Here is an 18,506-nt window from a genome sequence, read left to right as displayed (position 1 = left end):
CCAGCACCCAGGGCAGCCCCCACACCCCACAGTAGATGAAGGGCCACACCCAGATTGTCAGTTCTTCCAGCAACTTTCCTGCTACCCTGTGACCTCAGCATTAAGATATGTACACACACACACACACACACACACACACACACACACATACACACTTTCTCTCCACTTCCTCAACAAGAATTAACTCAGATGTAAAACCCCAAGCTATGGGGGCTGGGCGGTGATGCATTCAGTTAGGTGTACATACCACCATGCATAAGGAACTGGGTTCGAGTCCTTGCTCCCTACCTATATGGAGGACGCTTCGTGAGCAGTGAAGCAAGTCTGCAGGTGTCTGCCTTTTTCTCTTCCTCCCTTTCTGTCTCCCATTCCCCCTCTCAATTTCTCTCTGTCCTGTCAAATAAAAATAGAAAGAAAAAAATGTGGAAAAAAATGGTCACTGAGAGTGGTGGATTCATAGTGCAAGCACTGAGCCCCAGCAATAACCCTGTGGCAAATAAATAAATAAATAAATAAACTATGAAACATAAACGGATAGGGAAACGAGAATCACCTTGCTTATAGAAGCAGGTGGGAAGAGAAGAAATCTGCCTGGGTTAGGTCTGGTTTGTACAGTGGGTCTCTGGATCCAAGCATGGTTATAAGAGAGTGTCCGTGAGAGACATTAAGACTGGGGTACGGCGTTTCCACCTTGGCAGTGATCAGACCACTCCCCTCATGAGCTGATCCCGGGCCCGTCTGCCTTCACAGTGTCAGAGAGCAGGTGACACAGGAGGTAAATTGGGACCCTACACAGATGACTTGCGTATAAGGAGTGCGTCCCTATGGAGTTCTCTCTGAGCTGGGTCTCCAGGGATGTGAAATGGAGAGAGAAGAAAATTCTAGATGGAGAAAAGATGCCAGAGACCTTGAGACAGTGGGAGGAAGGGTGATGGCACTCCTGCTGTTTCTTTTGGAGAAAAGCTTGTCCTAGACCTTACCCCAGACTCCCAGCCTCAGCTTCTGGAGCAGGGTCTCAGCATGTCACCTACATTCTTAAAGCTCTGGCAACTCACGTCTGCCTCCTTCTATTTTGGGTGGCGCTGCCAGTCCCAGGAGGCTCACCTGGATAAGCTCTTGGACCAGATGAGGCAGCAAAGCCATGAAGACTCCCTGAAGTCATCTCTGGAAAGAGCCAAAGATTATCTGAAGGCTATACAAAGGAGGTAGGTAGACCAGACCCCACAAGAAGGAAAGAGTGGCTTAGGACCTGTTTTCAACTTGACAAAGGAATCCAGGGACATGCCCAGCAAGCACAAGATGACAATTTTCCCTCTAACTTTAGTGAACATTGTGGTGCTCTGCTGTCAGACAACAGAGACAGTTCCAGAGAGAACTTCAGTTAGACTGGTTTTCAGAGGGAGATTTTAAGTAAGGTCATGTTTAACCATCAAGAACATGGACCCTGGCCCCCACCCCCTGGGGGACTTGCGAAACAGTTCTCTTGGTTACTGTGCTGTTCTGTCACCCAGGTTCCCACCGCAATAAAGGGAGCTTCTATGCTATAGTTTCTCTCTTCCTCTCCCTCTCCCTTTCTGTCTCTATCTGAAAAGGTCAGCTGGACTAGTGAATCCCAGGAGATGACCAAAAATTGAAAGAAAGAAAAAAAAACAACCAATCAATCAATTAAAATCTAACCTGGGGAGATAAAATAGTTGTTACACAAATTACTTTCATGCCTGAAGCTCTGAGGCACTAGGTTCAATCTCCAACACCACCTTAAGCCAGAACTGATTAGGGCTCTGGTGAAAGAAAGAAAGAAAGAAAGAAAGAAAGAAAGAAAGAAAGAAAGAAAGAAAAGGAAGGAAGGAAGAAAGAGAGAAAGAAAGGAGAAAAAAGGAAGAGAGAAAGGAAGAAAGAGAAAGAGAGAAAGAAAGAAAGAAAGAAAAAGATAAAAAAGGAAGAAAGGAAGAAAGAGAAAGAAAGGAAGGAAGGGAGAGAGAGAGAGAGAGAGAGAGAGGGAAAGAAAGAAAGAGAAAGAAAGGAAGGAAGGAAGAAAGAAAGAGCTCCTCTCCCAGGCCAACTACGAATATCAGAGGAGACCCCCTGGGACCACAACAAGGCAGGACTAGAATGACTTCAGGAACCCAGCAAATCACCAGTGAGTGCAAACACGTGCGGCTCATGGACAGGGAGGAACCTAAGGAGAGAGTGAGCAGCTGGTAACAATCCGGCAGTTTATCAGTTGAGGCACCACCTCCAGTCTGCTTTACCAACAAAAAGACTGCTGAAGGGAGGAGAGGACTCCCTCAAGACTCACCAGATGCAACTGTGAGTCTCCATTGCTACTACCCTCAGAGGCTAGAGCAGTAGGGGGGAGGCCCTGTGCTGACATCTGGGAACAGAGGACTAGGAAACTCAGGAGAAGAGCTATAGCTCGGTGGCCTGACGGTAGGGCTGTATAGTGGGAGCCTTTCTACATTGTTCTCCTGATGAGAACATGATGAATAATTGCCTCAGAACCTACAGACAATAAACAGCACTTGTTCAGAAACTCATGGGGCCCAGCAGTGCTGCCTGACTTGGCAGAGAAGCTGAATAGAGCCTGGAGCTTTGGATCCTTGGGGTGTGAGAATCTCTTTGCAAAACCACTGTACTATCTCTCCCCCACCTTGCTTTATCTCTTGGTCAAGAGTGAGTGATTAAGCTAAGAAGCATACATACGGTTTAAAAGCCTTCACTCCCATACCCTACAGGGAAGAAAAAGAACAAAAGAGGCTTTTAACAGCCTCTGTGCTCCAACTCAGGGATTGAAATAATAATGAAACAACTGTTAATTTCCACAACTGTGAATGCTTTAGTTACCTTACTTAGACACAAGTCAATCCAGGCAAGAGTTATCAGTAATTTGAAAAGTACTGAGAGAGGAACCTCATAACATAATATAAAGAATGGTTAAACCAACAAGAAGAAATACTGGAGAAATGAACCAGGACACGGGTCCAGCTAAAAACCCCCCAAAGGGTGAACACAAAATAGTAAGGTCAACATCCAGACACTAGTTAAGCAAATAATCACAGGAATGAGTAAAGAGTTTGAAAGAATTGTCATCAGAAATGCAGAAACTGGGAGTCGGGCTGTAGCGCAGCTGGTTAAGCGCAGGTGGCGCAAAGCACAAGGACCAGCATAAGGATCCCGGTTCGAACCCCGGCTCCCCACCTGCAGGGGAGTTGCTTCACAGGCGGTGAAGCAGGTCTGCAGGTGTCTATCTTTCTCTCCTCCTCTCTGTCTTCCCCTCCTCTCTCCATTTCTCTCTGTCCTATCCAACAACGACAACAACAATAATAACTACAACAATAAAACAACAAGGGCAACAAAAGGGAATAAATAAATAAAATATTTAAAAAAAAAAAGAAATGCAGAAACTATGGAAGAAAACACTAATTATGTCAAGGTTATTAGAGAGCTGAGAGCTGAAATAGCTGAGCTAAGAACACAACTAGCTGAATAAGCTAAAACAGTTTCAGAACAGGGTAACAAAATAGATGAACTCCAGAAAATAGTAGAGGGGCCAGAGAATAGAATAAATGAGGCTGAAGACAGAATTAGCAAGATCAAGGATGAATTAGAGACAACTAAAAAAGAAGTAAAAGATCTCAAAAAGAGATTAAGAGATACTGAAAACAACAACAGACTGATGGGATGACTTCAAAAGAAATAATATACACATTATTGGCTTTCCAGAGGAAGAAAGAGAGGGAGAGGAAGGAAACATTCTTCAGGACCTAACTTCTCTAGTCTAGACAACATCAAAGACATAAAGGTTCAAGAAGCCCAGAGGGTCCCAAACAGAATTAACCCAGACTTAAAGACATCAAGACACATCATATTTAGAATGGAAAGGAATAAGGATTAAAAAAAAAAAAAAAAGGATCCTGAAGGTTGCAAGAGAAGAAAAAAAAAGTCATATACAGAGGAGAACCCATAATATTAGCAGCAGACTTCTCCACACAAACACTACAGGCCAGAAGAGAATGGCAAGATATCTACTGAGTGCTCAATGAGAAAGGCTTTCAACCAAGACTTCTGTATGCTGCTAGACTGTCATTCAGACTAGATGGAGGCATAAAAACCTTCTCAAACAAGCAACAGCTGAAAGAATCAACTATCAACAAGCCTACCCTGAAAGAAGTTCTGAAAGGTCTTCTATAAACAGTCAGACCACCATAAATAGGCCATCTATCAGAACACTCTAAAACTCTACAAAAATGATGTTAAAATATCTCAATCTATGATATCAATAAATGCCAATGCCTGAATTCACCTATTAAAAGGCAGAGAGTAGGAAAATGGATCAGAAAACAGCCCAACAATATGTTGTCTACAGGAAACCCAGATAACTCAACAAAGACAAACACAGACTCAAAGTGAAAGGATGTAAAACTATCATAAAAGCCAATGGCCCACAAAAAAGGGCAGGAACAGCTATTCTCATATCTGGCACGGTAGACTTTAAAATAAATAAAATTTAAAAACATAGGGATGGACATTACTTAATGTTCAGAGGATCAATCAAGAGGACTTAACAGTTATTGACATCTATGTACCCAATGAGAAACCATCTAAATACATCAAACATCTACTGAAAGAGCTACAGCAATATATTAGCAGCAACAAAGTAATATTAGGGCGTTTCAACACCCCACTCTCTCAACTTGACAGATCATCCAGGCAGAAAATCAATAAAGACATAAGGGAGCTAAATGAGGAGATAGATATATTAGAACTATTTGACATTTTCAGACACATTCACCCCAAGAAAGTGGAATACACATTCTACTCAAGTCCACATGGATCATTCTTAAGGATAGACCATATGTTAGGCCACAAAGACAACATCAACAAATTCAAGAGCACTGAAATCATCCCAAGCATATTCTCAGACCACAGTGGAATGAAATTAACACTTAACAATCAACAAAAGATGAGTAATAGTCCCAAAATGTGGAAGCTCAACAGTACACTACTTAACAACTACTGGATCCAAGAGTAAATTAAGGAAGAAATCAAAAATGTTTTGAGAGTTCAATGAAAATGAAGACACAAGCTATCAAAATATTTGGGACACAACTAAGGCAGTTCTAAGAGGGAAGTTCATAGCTATACAAGCACACATTAGGAAACAAGAAAAAGCACAGTAAGCAAACTGATTGCACATCTTAAAGACCTAGAGAAGAACAAAGGAATCCTAAAGCAACCAGAAGGACAGAAATCACTAAAGTTAGGGCAGAAATAAATAATATTGAGAATAAGAAAACAATACAAAAGATTAACAAAAGTAAATGTTGGTTCTTTGAAAGAGTGAACAAAATCAACAAACCTTTAGCCAGGCTCACAAAACAAGAAAGGGAGAAGACCCAAATAAATCCATTGTAAATGAAAGAGAAGATACCACAACAAACACCACAGAAATTCAACATATCATGTGAGGCTTCTATGAACAACTATATGCCACCAAGCTAGAGAAACTGGAAGAAATGGATGATTTCCTAGATACCTACGAACTTCCAAAATTAAATAAAGAAGAACTAGATAACATGAGCGGGCCCATCACAGCTATTGAAATTTAAACAGTTATCAAAAACCTTCCCAAAAATACAAGTCCTGGACTAGATGGTTTTACAAATGAATTCTATGAAACCTTCAAGAAGATGTAATACCTCTATTTTTACAATACAATAAGATGTCAGGCTACAAAATTAACATTCAAAAGTCAGTGGCATTCCTCTATGCAAACACTAAATTAGAAGAAGATGAAATCCAGAAATCAATTCCTTTTACTATAGCAACAAAACAATCAAATATCTGGGAATAAACCTAACCAAAGCAGTGAAAGACTTGTACACTGAAAATTATGAGTCACTACTCAAGGAAATTGAATAAGACACAAAGAAGTGGAAAAATATTCCATGTTTATAGGTTGGAATAATTAACATCATCAAAATGAATATACTGCCCAGAGCCATCTACAAATTTAATGCTATCTCCATCAAGATCCCAAACACATTTTTTAAGAGAAGAGAACAAATGCTACAGATGTTTATCTGGAACTAGAAAAGACCTAGAATTTCCAAAACAATCTTGAGAAGAACAGAACAGAACTGGAGGTATCACACTCCCAGATCTCAAATTGTATTATAGGGCCATTGTCATCAAAACTGCTTGGTACTGGAATATGAATAGACACTCTGACCAGTGGAATAGAATTGAGAGCCCAGAAGTAAGTCCCCACACCTGTGGACATCTAATCTTTGACAAAGGTGCCCAGACTATTAAATGGGGAAAGCAGAGTCTCTTCAACAAATGGTGTTGGAAAAAATGAGTTGAAACATGCAGAAGAATGAAACTGAACCACTATATTTCAACAAACACACAAGTAAATTCCAAATGGATCAAGGACTTGAATGTTAGAACAGAAACTATCAGATACTTAGAGGAAAATATTGGCAGAACCCTTTTCTGCATAAATTTTAAAGACAACTTCAATGAAATGAATCCAATTATAAAGAAGACTAAGGCAAGCATAAACCTATGAGACTACATCAAGTTAAAAAGGTTCTGCACAGCAAAGGAAACCACTATCCAAACCAAGAGACCCCTCACAGAATGGCAGAAGATCTTTACATGCCATACATCAGACAAGAGTTTAATAACCAACATATATAAAGAGCTTGCCAAACTCAACAACAAGAAAACAAATAACCCCATGGTTATTTGTTAAATGGGGAGAGGTCATGGCCAGAATATTCACCAAAAAGAGATCCAAAGGCCAAGAAACACATGAAAAAATGCTCCAAGTCTCTGATTGTCAGAGTAATGCAAATAAAGACAACAATGAGATATCACTTCACTCCTGTGAGAATGTCATACATCATAAAAGGTAGCAGCAACAAATGCTGGAGAGGTTGTGGGGTCAAAGGAACCCTCCTGCACTGCTGGTGGGAATGTCAATTGGTCCAGCCTCTGTAGAGAACAGTCTGGAGAACTCTCAGAAGGCTAGAAATGGGCCTACACTATGATCCTGCAATTCCTCTCCTGGGGATATATCCTAAGGAACCCAACACACCCATCCAAAAAGATCTGTGTACACATATGTTCTTAGCAGCACAATTTGTAATAACTAAAACCTGGAAGCAACCCAGGTGTCCAACAACAGATGAGTGGCTGAGCAAGTTGTGGTCTATATACACAATGGAATACTACTCAGCTATAAAAATGGTGACTTCACCATTTTCAGCCAATCTTGGATTGACCTGGAAAATTTCATATTAAATGAAATAAATCAGAAACAAGGATGAATATTGGATAATCTCACTCTTAGGCAGAAGTTGAAAAACAAGATCAGAAGAGAAAACACAAGTAGAACCTGAACTGGCATTGGCATGTTGCACCAAAGTAAAAGACTCTGGGGTGGGGGTGGGTGGGGGAGAGAATACAGGTCCAAGAAGGATGACAGGACCTAGGGGGGGTTGTATTGTTATATGGAAAACTGAGAAATGTTATGCATGTACAAACTATTGTATTTACTGTTGAATGTAAAACATTAATTCCCCAATAAAGAAATTAAAAATAGGAAGAAAGAAAGAAAGAGAAAGAAAGAAAGAAAGAAAGAAAAAGGAGGGCAGCAGTAGATAGTATAATAGTTATGCAGAGAGACTCTCATGCCTGAGGCTCCAAAGTCCCAGATGCAGTCCCTTGCACCACCATCAGCCAGAGCTGAGCAATCCTCTGGTAAACAAAATTAAATTTTTAATGTCCTCAATGGAGCACTATTCCGCAGTTAAAAGACTATATTGTGTCTTCAAGACAAAGTTAATGGAATGGGCAATGAGTATGCTTAGTGAAGGAGATGATGGACAAATACCGGGTGATTGCACTCATATGTAAACTATAGAGAACTGAGCACATGAACTTGAAAAGAGAAAAAAATACATATGTAGTCAACCCATAGACTTATCTATGATATATCTACTATTGGAAGGCGATGGGATGCAGATCTTTGATGGTAGGAATGGTGTAGAATTGTACCTCTACTATCTTATAACCTGTTTTTAGAATAGGAAAGCTTTTAAAATTTTGTATTAATACATATCAATATATTAATATGTTAATACAAAATTTTTAAAAGATTTCATATATATATGTATATATGTATATGCAAGATTGTAAGATAATAGGGGTATAATTCCATATAATTCCTACCACCAGACTTCTGTGTCTCATCCCCTCCATTGGAAGCTTCCCTATATGTTATCTCTCTGGGACTGTGGACCAAAATTCTTTTTGGAGTGCAGAAGGTGGAAGGTCTGGCTTCTGTTATTGCTTCTCTGTTGTACGTGGGCATTAGCAGGTTAATCCATACCCTCAGCCTGTTTCGGTCTTTCCTTAGTGAAATAGAGCTCTAGAGAGGTGAGGTGAGCTTCCACGACACATTGATGAGGCCCTCTGCCCAGGGAAGTCAGGTTGAAGTCATGGTAGCATCAGTTAGTTGGTGGCTGAAAAGCAGTAAGATATAAAACAGGATAAATTGTTTAATAATCAGGAACCCAAAGGTAGGAATAGAGTAGATAAAATTAGAGGTCTTTGTGTGGGAAGAAGCTAGGAAGTCTATTTCAGGTATGTTCCATGTGGCCCATGGCTTTAGTAATTTTTGCCTGAGCTTGATAGTTAACATGCAGGTGGACTTAAAATATTGTCTGGGAAGATGGTGTCAGAGTTAAGAATAGGGATAGAGAGCTGGATTAGGGCAGAGAGTAGCTCCCAAACTTGAAGAAAATATATAAATACAGTTAACTGTTTACCCCATTGATCTGACCAAGCGCCCATATATATTCCTATTTAGCACAGTAACCTGTGTATCCTGAGTCCTTGTCAGTCTAAACCTGCATTCCATGTTCACAGCTGGGAACATTCTTAGGCTGCACTCATCAGGACCAATCTTCATAGAGTGGCAGAGTAGTCTGACGCAGTCTCTCTTTGGAGGGTGGTGCGGTCCCTACCATTGCTGCTCTACACTGAAGGGCAAGGTCCTAGAGAGGCCCACAAGAAGATTTGTGATGATGTTCCTGATGGAAGTGACTGGTAATGGTGAAGTGAGGGATCTACTAGAGGTCTAGGCCCGTCATGTCTATGTGGGAATCCAAGGATTCCCTGACTCTATTTTATAATCTTGTAAACACCTATTAAATTACTAATAAAATTATTTTTTAAAAGATTTGGTGGGGGCTGGGTAGTGGTGCACCTGGTTGAGTTCACATAGTACAATGTTCAGGGTCCCCAGTTCAAGCCCCCAATCCCCACCTGCAGGGGAAAAGCTTTGTGAGTGGTGAAGCAGAGCTGCAGGTGTCTCTCTGTCTCTCTCCCTTTCTATTTCCCCCTTCCCTCTTTTTTTCTGCTTTTTCTATCCAATAAACAAATAAAGATAATTTTTTAAAATATTTGATGGGATTAAGAAGTTAAAGTTCAAAGGTAGGCTTTCAAGAGGGAGGAAATAGGAAGACCTAAGAAGCAGGGAACTCTTTTGAGTGTGTTTCCTAAATATTCTACAAAGACTGTTGTTTTGTGTGAGCAGAAAATTAGCAAAACAAATGAAGGACCATCACTGTGAAAAGCACTGACTCTGTGCAGATTCAAGTGCCAGCCTCCACACCACATCCATGGATGAGGGGAGAGTTCCTGGCCGAGGTCTCCCACACTCGGCAGAGCTCCCCTGAGACAGTCACCTACCTCTCTCCCTCCCAGGTATGAAACTTTCCACTGCCTCCAGACTAAAGAGATGACAGACTTCCCAACGATAATACTGAACCAGCTCAACTCCTATAGCTCCACCCTCAGCCGGCACTTCTATGTCCGTGAAATCTTTGAACAGGTACAGGAAGGGATATAAATAAAGGCCACAGCTGTTCCCCAAGAAACAAAGAGGAGGGATGAGTCCATTTGTGGTGTGCCTCCATTTTTCATACTTGACATGGTCCTAGACATCAGTTTTTCCGTAGCTTGGCTGACACGCAGACCTCTGGGAATGAGGAAGGGAGAGCAGCTAGGAAGGTCGCCAATAAAAGCCTATCTCATTAGGCTATCACCTTTTCCATGGATTAGCTCTCTCCTCTGTGAAAGGCCCTTATATTCACTCTGATTTCATGGATTCTCCTATGCAATCAACCATTTGTCATCGATCTATTTGGGGGTAGGGTGGCACCCCTACATCACACAACTGTGAGGAACTGTGTGGAGCAAACTCCACAACCTCCAAAATCCCGGATACAATATATCCACACCTCCACCCAAAGCCTGTGAAGCAGGGAACTAGCACAGTTGATGAAGGGGCTTCAAGATCACATATATCCTGTTCATATGAGACCTGTACATACAGCACAGGGAACAGCATGTTTCTACTCCTGTTTTTATCCTTTGCTTGGCTCTTTTGCCTCGCGTGACTACAAAACGTGATTTTAGCCCATTCATCATTTAGAAATGATTCACTAGCCTGTATGGGCTTAAATAAACTGGTTTCCAAAATTGATAACTTGGTTACTACCACAAGATAAAATTAGTGGTCAAGGACTATGTCATAAGGTGTGTGTGTGTGAGGGTCCTTTTACATATAAGAATAAAGATGCTCTTAGAAATAGTATTCCAGAGAAAAGCTGCATCCTCACTCAGTGTCCTGTTGTTTGTTTTTCCCTTTCAGAACTTGGATGGGGAAGTCATTTTCAAATTTAGGGAACCAGGTAATACCGTCATGATTTAAGTCCAATTCTCCCTGAGTTCACTCTTGTGTATTTACCATAGTGTACTGCTCTTACATGTTTGATTGGGTTGAGGAGGATCAAGCCGGGCTACATTGGTAACCTATTTCTCCTTGTGCTTTGGGATTGATCTTTAACAGAAACACATGAAAAGCTCTTCCAGGAGAGAAGGAGAAACGTGCAAAGAAGAGCTAGGTTGAACGCAGAAACTAGAAAGAGTACCAAAAGCACAAGTAGAGAGCCAGGTTTGCCTGTGCCAGCAGAAGAAATGGAAGAAAATAAAGACCAAGAGATGGAGTCCTCCACAGGTGAAGATCTGGCTTCCAGCCTGCAGGAAGAGCCAGTACCGAGTGGCAGGCTGGGTGCGTTCAGAGAGGACTCTCTTCAAGATTCAGAAGAAGTGCAGGAGGAAAACGATGGCTCCCTAAAGGCAGCCTTGAAACAGGAAGACCAGATGGTTCAAGAAGAGAAGGAAATGATAGGGGAGGGAAATGAGGAGATAGAAGAAGAGGGGAAGAATGAAGAGATGGGAGAAGAGGCGTATGATGAAAAGGAGGAGGAGAGGGAGGAAAAAGAAGAACGTGAGAGTCTACTTGATGAGGTGGGCTCACAACAGATTATTTTCTTGGCTGTGGGAACAGTTGGCTGTGTTCAGTCCCCAGTGGTTCACTCTCCCTTGTGGTGCAGATAAATAATTGCAAAGGTGATATTATCGTGCACAAGGGCCCGGGTTCAAGCCCTTTGTCCCCACCTGCAGAGGGGAAGCTTCATGAGCTCTCTTTTTCTCTATCTCTCCCTTCTCTCTGGACTCCTCTCTGTCTCTATCCATAAATAAATATTTTTTTAAATAAAAGAATGACGTAGATTGTGAGCACATCTTTCATATCTGTCAGTGGGAATTTAATTCTCATCTGACAGCAGGGCTTTTATCTTTTTATTTATTTTTTAAAATATTTCTGTAGTTGGCAACAGAGAGAAATTGAGAGGGAAGGGGGAAATACAGAGAAAGGGAAGGAGAGATGAAGAGAGAGAGAAAGAGAGAGCAAGAGATGCCTGCAGCACTGCTTTATCACTTGTGAAACACCCCCCCCAAGGTGGGTACCAGAGACTTGAGCCTGGTCCTTGCACGTGGTAATATGTGCTTTCAACTGGGTTGCCACCACCCAGCGCCACTTTCTCCTGGCCTACTAGCAGTTTGCAGAATTACAAGATTTCAGGACTATAGTTCCCACCCATAGTTATATAAGTGCATACAATTCACTGCACCCACCACCCGAGTTGTTGTGGCATCACAACTGATGGAACCCTCCCTCCACCTGTCTTCCCCCTCAGTAACCCCTTTCCTTCCTGATAATAGTTCCATAATTTTTCTAATCTAAGAGTCAATTAGGTCACTATCATTATTTTTCTGCAAGTTTGTTTGTTTTACTATAGATATATCCGTGTTCTGTATATGAGCGAAGCCACACAATATTTGCCACTCACCTCTCTATCTGTTTCACTTATCATGCTCCACCCAGTTCTTTCAGTTTAGCCAATAGCAACTTCTTCCTCCTCTCCCTCTCCCTCTCCTTCTTTTTCTTCTCTACCTGGGTTATCACTGGGGCTTAATGCGTCCACTATTAATCTACCACTGCCTGCAGCCATTCCCCCCCCTTTTAATTTCTATTTTCTTTGATAAGACAGAGATAAACTGAGAAGGGAAAAAAAAAATAAAAGAAATTGAGAGGAGAGAGGAAGACAGAGAGGGAAAAAGGGAGACACTTGCGGGCCTGTTTCACCATTCATGAAGCCTCCCCCCTGTAGGTGGGGAGTGAGGGCTAGAACCCAAGTCCTGGCACATGGTAACATGTGTCCCTTAGCTTCTTTACTCAGTCATCCGGCAATCAACATTGCGGTTGCTTCCATACTTTGGCAACTACAAATAGGGCAGCTGTTAACATAAGGTGCATATGCCCTTTTAAATTTTTGAGACAGCAGTGCTTTTTAAAATTACCCTTACTTCCTTCGCATTCATATATATATATATATATATATATATATATATATATATATATATATATATATATATAGGAAACACTGACAAAACCATAGGAGAAGAGGGGTACAACTCCACACAATTCCCACCACCAGAACTCCGTATCCCATTCCTTCCCTTATTAGCTTTCCTATTCTTTAACCCCCTGGGAACATGGACCCAGGGTCATTGTGGGTTGCAGAAGGTGGAAGGTCTGGCTTCTGTAATTGCTTCACCACTGAACATGTCCGGGAGCCCCAATTCCCCAGAACTTTCTTCACATTGTATCCTGCAACCTCTTACTTATTTTTTCATTTTATTGGGGAGGGGTAGTGACTAACAGTACAGTTGCTGACATATGGATACATCAACACCCCAGACTTCTTTCCACGCCCTCCCAACCCCTCAGTCCCCGAGCTGTTTTTTTAATGCAGTACACCCCACCCAGTCCAACGTTCGCTTTGTGTTTTCTTTTTTTGGTCTTGTTTCTTAAATTCCATAATTCTACAAGTGAGATCACCTGGTCTTTCCTTCTTACTTACTTACTTACTTTTTTCTCTCTCTCCTTCTTTCTTTCTTCCTTTCTTTTCTTTCTTTCATTTCCTTCTTTTTGTTTTTGACTTATCTCACTTAACATAATCCCTTCTAGTTCCATCCAAGATAAAGCAAAAGAGATGTCATCATTTTTTTTAACAGTTGAATAGTATTCTATTGTGTATGTGTTCCACAACTTTCTAAGCCTGTCATTGGACATCCGGGTTGTTTCTAAGATCAGGCTATTACAAATGGTTTTCCCCCACCCATTTTATTAGAAGGTAAATGTTTTACAACACAATTGTCTACACATGTGCTCCATTTCCTAGCTCTGCATCACAGGTGTCTGAAAATACTCTCACACCCAACCTAAGGCCCTAACACCTCCCCAAAGCCCCTCTCCCCCGCCATTCCTTCTCCACAGTTTCCCCTGAAATCTCTTCTAATGCAACCTCTCAGCTACATGGTTTTTCTCATCCCGCCCTGGTCTTCTGACTTTCTCAACTCCTCTTCATTATGTGGCTCAACTCGACCTCTCTATTCCTTCTCCCCATTCTTTGATTATACAACAGAAGTGATCCACATCCAAGCAGGTAGGGAGAGTGCTCCACTTCTTCTTCTAGCGTTTTCCCTTCTTCCGTAGCCAGTCAACAGCGTCAGGTTGAGCCTGATGTCAAGTTTCGAGACCTCCTTTGAATCTGGAGAGGTGGCAGTCATTGACTATGTGGGTCATAGTCTGTCTGTAGCCATAGGGGCAGTTCGGGTCGTCTCTGGCTCCCCAGCGATGGAACATAGCGGTGCTCCGGCCATGGCCTGTTCCATAGCGATTGAGGAGGGCCCGATCATAACGTGCTAGGTCAAAGCCGGGTTGACCCTTGCAGGGGTCTGTGATGAGGTGTTTGTTCTTTACCTCAGCTGACTGCCAACTCTGTTTCCAAGAGACTGGAACAGAGAAGTTCAGTGTAGGCGTAGGGGACCAGAATGGATGACGAGACGTCAAGCGTTGGACAGGGTGGGCGAAGATATCCGCGTATATTGGCAGGTCCGGTAGAGCGTAGACGTGGGAAATGAACTTAGATGATGCCGCATCCCGACGAATATCTGGCGGGGCGATGTTGCTAAGAACTGGCAGCCATGGAACCGGGGTGGAGCGGATGGTTCCAGAAATGATCCTCATGGAGGAATATAATTTGGAATCGACCAAGTGGACATGGGGGCTACGGAACCATACTGGGGCACAGTATTCTGCAGTGGAATAGCATAATACCAGAGATGATGATCGTAGTGTGGAAGCGCTCGCACCCCATGAGGAGCTGGCCAGTCTTGCAATGATGTTATTCCTCGCGCCCACCTTTGCTGTAGTTTTTATGAGATGTTCGTGAAATGACAGGGTGCGATCGAGAGTAACGCCAAGATAGACTGGCTGGGCTTCATGCCGGATTCTTGTATCATCAAGCTGCACATTAAGCTCACGCGAGGCCGAGGCATGGTGTAGATGGAAAACAGATGATACCGTTTTTGCAGTGCTAGGGATTAGTCGCCATTTTTTACAGTAATCAGATATCAGAGACATGTCTTTCGTGAGTGTTTCCTCGAGGATGTCAAACTTGGATGCCTGAGTTGCACAGCAGATGTCATCGGCATAGATGAACTTCCTTGAAGAAGTTTCTGGAAGGTCATTGATGTAAATATTAAATAGCGTAGGAGCCAGAACAGAGCCCTGGGGGAGGCCACTTGAGACAAGTCTCCATCTGCTAGACTTGTCACCCAGATGCACCCGGAATCTTCTGTTTTGGAGAAGAAACGATATAGTGTTGGCCACCCATGGAGGCAGGCATCTTGAAATCTTGACTAGGAGACCACGGTGCCAGACCATGTCATAGGCTGCTGTGAGATCAACAAAGACAGCACCCGTCTTTAAATTCTTCTGGAATCCATTTTCAATGTAAGTTGAGAGGGCCAGGGCTTGTTCGCAGGTAGATCTTCCTGGGCGGAAACCAGCTTGGGCGGGTGATAGGAATTTCTCTGTAAGAGGAGAAATACGTGACAGAAGCAGCCTCTCAAGGAGTTTGTAACACACGGAGAGGAGAGAAATTGGTCTATAGCTGGCGGCCAGTGTTGGGTCTTTCTTTGGTTTCAAAACTGCTATTATCTTCGCACGACGCCAAATTTTGGGCATAGATTCGGATTCCAAGATGTGGGACAGGAATGAAGTGAGCCACGTCTTTGCCGCAGGGCCCAAGTTAAGAATGAGTTCTGGGGTGATGTTATCATAGCCAGCAGTCGTTCCCGGTTTAACCCTCTTCAAAGCGTCTTCCAGTTCAGACAGTGTAAAGGGAGAGAGTTTTGGAGATGGGCAAGATAACCGGAAGTGGGATGACCACTCATGGGAAATTTCTCTTTTCCAGACTGGGTCGATCTTAGCACGTCCAACTTGAGTTAGGTGACTGGCCACTGAGTTTGGAGATACGGGAGGATGGGAGACGGGAGAGGGTTGGCTACCGGCACCCAGACTATGAAGAAGCTTCCAGGCCTTCCTACTTGAGTGGGTGAAGTTCAGACTTTCCGTGAGTTGTTGCCAGCGGGCTTGGCGTGCTGCATCCAGGGAGGCAATGAGATGGTCGGCCACATCTGGGTTGCCCGACTCATTATACTGCTTTAGTAGTTGCTCGCATTCAGCATCAAGACCAGGCATATAGTTAGCACGTCTCCCACAAGGAATGGCTTGGGAAGCTGCTTTGACGATGGCTTGGCAGAAGCGCCTGTAGTGTCAGGAAGTGCCTGAGTGTCAGGAAGTAAATGTCTTCAAAACCCATTCCAACTCCCAGAAACTGCAACCATAATCCCACAGTCACGAAGCTTCAGAAGACATTTCCCAGTATTGCTGTGGCGCAGCTGGCACACGGGAACTTCTGTCTGAGCAGGGCCCCCAAACTCAAACATGCACAGGCATGGGCTCGGAATGAGGACTGGGGACCAAGTGCAAAACAGTGACAGATGTCAAAGTCTTTTTCTTAACCCATTCTTCCTGCCATAGCAAAATGCTGTACACGAAGTGGTGACTTATATATAGGTTCTGGCAGTTGGGAAGTTCAAAACCAAAGAGAGGCAGATGTGGTCTTCAGAGAGGACCTGCTTCATAGACAGCTGTATTCTTGCTGTGGCCTCACCTGCTGGAAGACACAAGGGAGCTCTCTGGGCTCTTTTTAATTATTATTATTATTTTTAATTTTATTTATTGATTCTCTTTTGTTACCCTTGTTGTTTTATTGTTGTAGTTATTATTATTGTCGTCATTGTTGGATAGGACAGAGAGAAATGGAGAGAGGAGGGGAAGACATAGAGGAGGAGAGAAAGACAGACACCTGCAGACCTGCTTCACCGCCTGTGAAGCGACTCCCCTGCAGGTGGGGAGCCGGGGTTCGAACCGGGATCCTTATGCCGGTCCTTGTGCTTTGCGCCACCTGCGCTTAACCCGCTGCGCTACAGCCCGACTCCCTTAATTATTTTTTTAAGGCACTATTTCCATTCATGAGGACTCTACCTTCAGGCCCTAATCACCTTCTAAAGTCCCCACCTCCCAATAGTAAGACATCAGGGATCTAAAGAGGAATAACAACATTCAGTCTGTGCGACTGTGCAGTTGTTCCCCAGCTTGTCAATGATGCTGTGTGCAAGTGTAGACTTAGAAGTATCACGTTTCAAGAAAAATCGGGGAGCCAAGTGGTGGTGTGCCTCGTTGAGCACACACGTTACAGTGAGCAAGGACTGGGGTTTAAGCCCCTGACCGCCACCCGCGGGGGGAAAGTTTCACAAGTGGTAAAGCAGGGCTGCAGGTGTCCCTCTGTCTCCCTCTCCATTCCTCTTGTTTTCTGGCTATCTCTATCCAATTAGTAAATAAAGATAGTTAAAAAATTAGAAGAGAAAAGAAGTAGAAAAATCAGATTTCTTTCTGGAATTTCTCAATATTAAAAGCACTCTATGGGAAAAATTAAAATTATGGGCAAGACTCGTCTCATGAGTTTACAGGTGAGATCTATGATTGGAACTTCCAAGTCATTTTGATGATAGCAGTATTGTTGTTGCTGTTATTGTTGTTTCACTTATTTTGGGTGGAGACCGAAAGAAATCCAGAGTGGAGTGGGGAGACAGAGAGGGAGAGAGAGAGAGATACCTGTAGACCTGATTCACTTCTCATGAAGGTTCCCTCTAGCAGGTGGAGACTGGGGGCTTGAACCCAGGTCCTTACACATGGTAATGTATGTGCTCAACTGGGTGTGCCACCACCTAGTTCAATGATAATAGTTCTAAAGCCTTGTTCCTCAGGCTGGGGGTATGGTTCCACCTGCCAACACCCATGTCCAGGAGAGAAGCAATTACAGATGCCAGACCTCCCACTTTCTGCATCCCTCCCCCAAAAAAATTTGGTCCATACTCCCAGCAAGAGAGAAATGAAAGGGGGAAGATCGCCAGAGGGCTCTGAACTCCAACTCCACCAGGACCCGGAGAGAAAACAGGAAAAAAGGAAGGAGATTCAGAAGTAGTAATAGGGATAGGTATGACTTGGAAAACAAGAGACGACAGGACCATGGGGAAAATGGGTAAATATATACAAATATAGACAGATGGTTATAGAAATAATAGTTAACTTTTATCTGCAATCTTAGAAGAACTGCTGTAGCTTCCCATGGAAAGAATCATATACCTGTTATAATTTTGTAAATCAGTATTAAATCACTAACAAAACTAAAATATTAAAAAAATTAAATAAGGGTTTGTTTCCTGGTTAGGTGGCATCTCAGGAAGAAAGTCAGGGGGAGTTATCCACTGAGGAGATGGAGTCCTTTACAACCTCCAGTGGCAACACTTACTATGTCTTCCTACCCCTTGAACAAGAAGAAGATGAAGATGAAGATGAAGAAGAAGAAGAAGAAGAAGAAGGAGAAAAAGAAGAAGAAGAAGAAGAAGAAGAAAAAAAGGAAGAAGAGGGTTGCAAGAGACCTTCTCCTAGCCTTTCTGCCATACTCACCAGTGAAATGCCTGGCGCTAGGTGCCTAGAACAAGTGATGATTCCGCCCACGTTGATTTCAGAAATAAAGAAGCAGTGAGTAAAATATCATTTTGTTGCATTCTTCTGTCCTGATTTTTATGAACAAGTTGACTTTTCA

General features: G+C 42.8%; 1 protein-coding gene across 4 annotated transcripts in view; it reads left to right on the top strand.

Moving 5' to 3' along the window:
* Window positions 1-18,506, top strand: part of CCDC180 (coiled-coil domain containing 180) — an 88,556-nt gene that overhangs the window by 33,857 nt on the left and 36,193 nt on the right. For all 4 annotated transcript variants that reach the window (XM_060199125.1, XM_060199128.1, XM_060199126.1 and 1 more), the window contains 5 exons: window positions 1,090-1,205; window positions 9,781-9,907; window positions 10,730-10,769; window positions 10,928-11,388; window positions 18,129-18,442. In XM_060199125.1, coding sequence (XP_060055108.1) covers window positions 1,090-1,205; window positions 9,781-9,907; window positions 10,730-10,769; window positions 10,928-11,388; window positions 18,129-18,442 — 1,058 coding nt within the window. The remainder of the gene's footprint in view (window positions 1-1,089; window positions 1,206-9,780; window positions 9,908-10,729; window positions 10,770-10,927; window positions 11,389-18,128; window positions 18,443-18,506) is intronic.

The sequence above is a fragment of the Erinaceus europaeus genome, chromosome 10 (genome assembly GCF_950295315.1).
Source record: "Erinaceus europaeus chromosome 10, mEriEur2.1, whole genome shotgun sequence".
NCBI classification, from domain to species: Eukaryota; Metazoa; Chordata; class Mammalia; order Eulipotyphla; family Erinaceidae; genus Erinaceus; species Erinaceus europaeus.
This window is presented reverse-complemented; position numbering and strand designations above follow the sequence as displayed.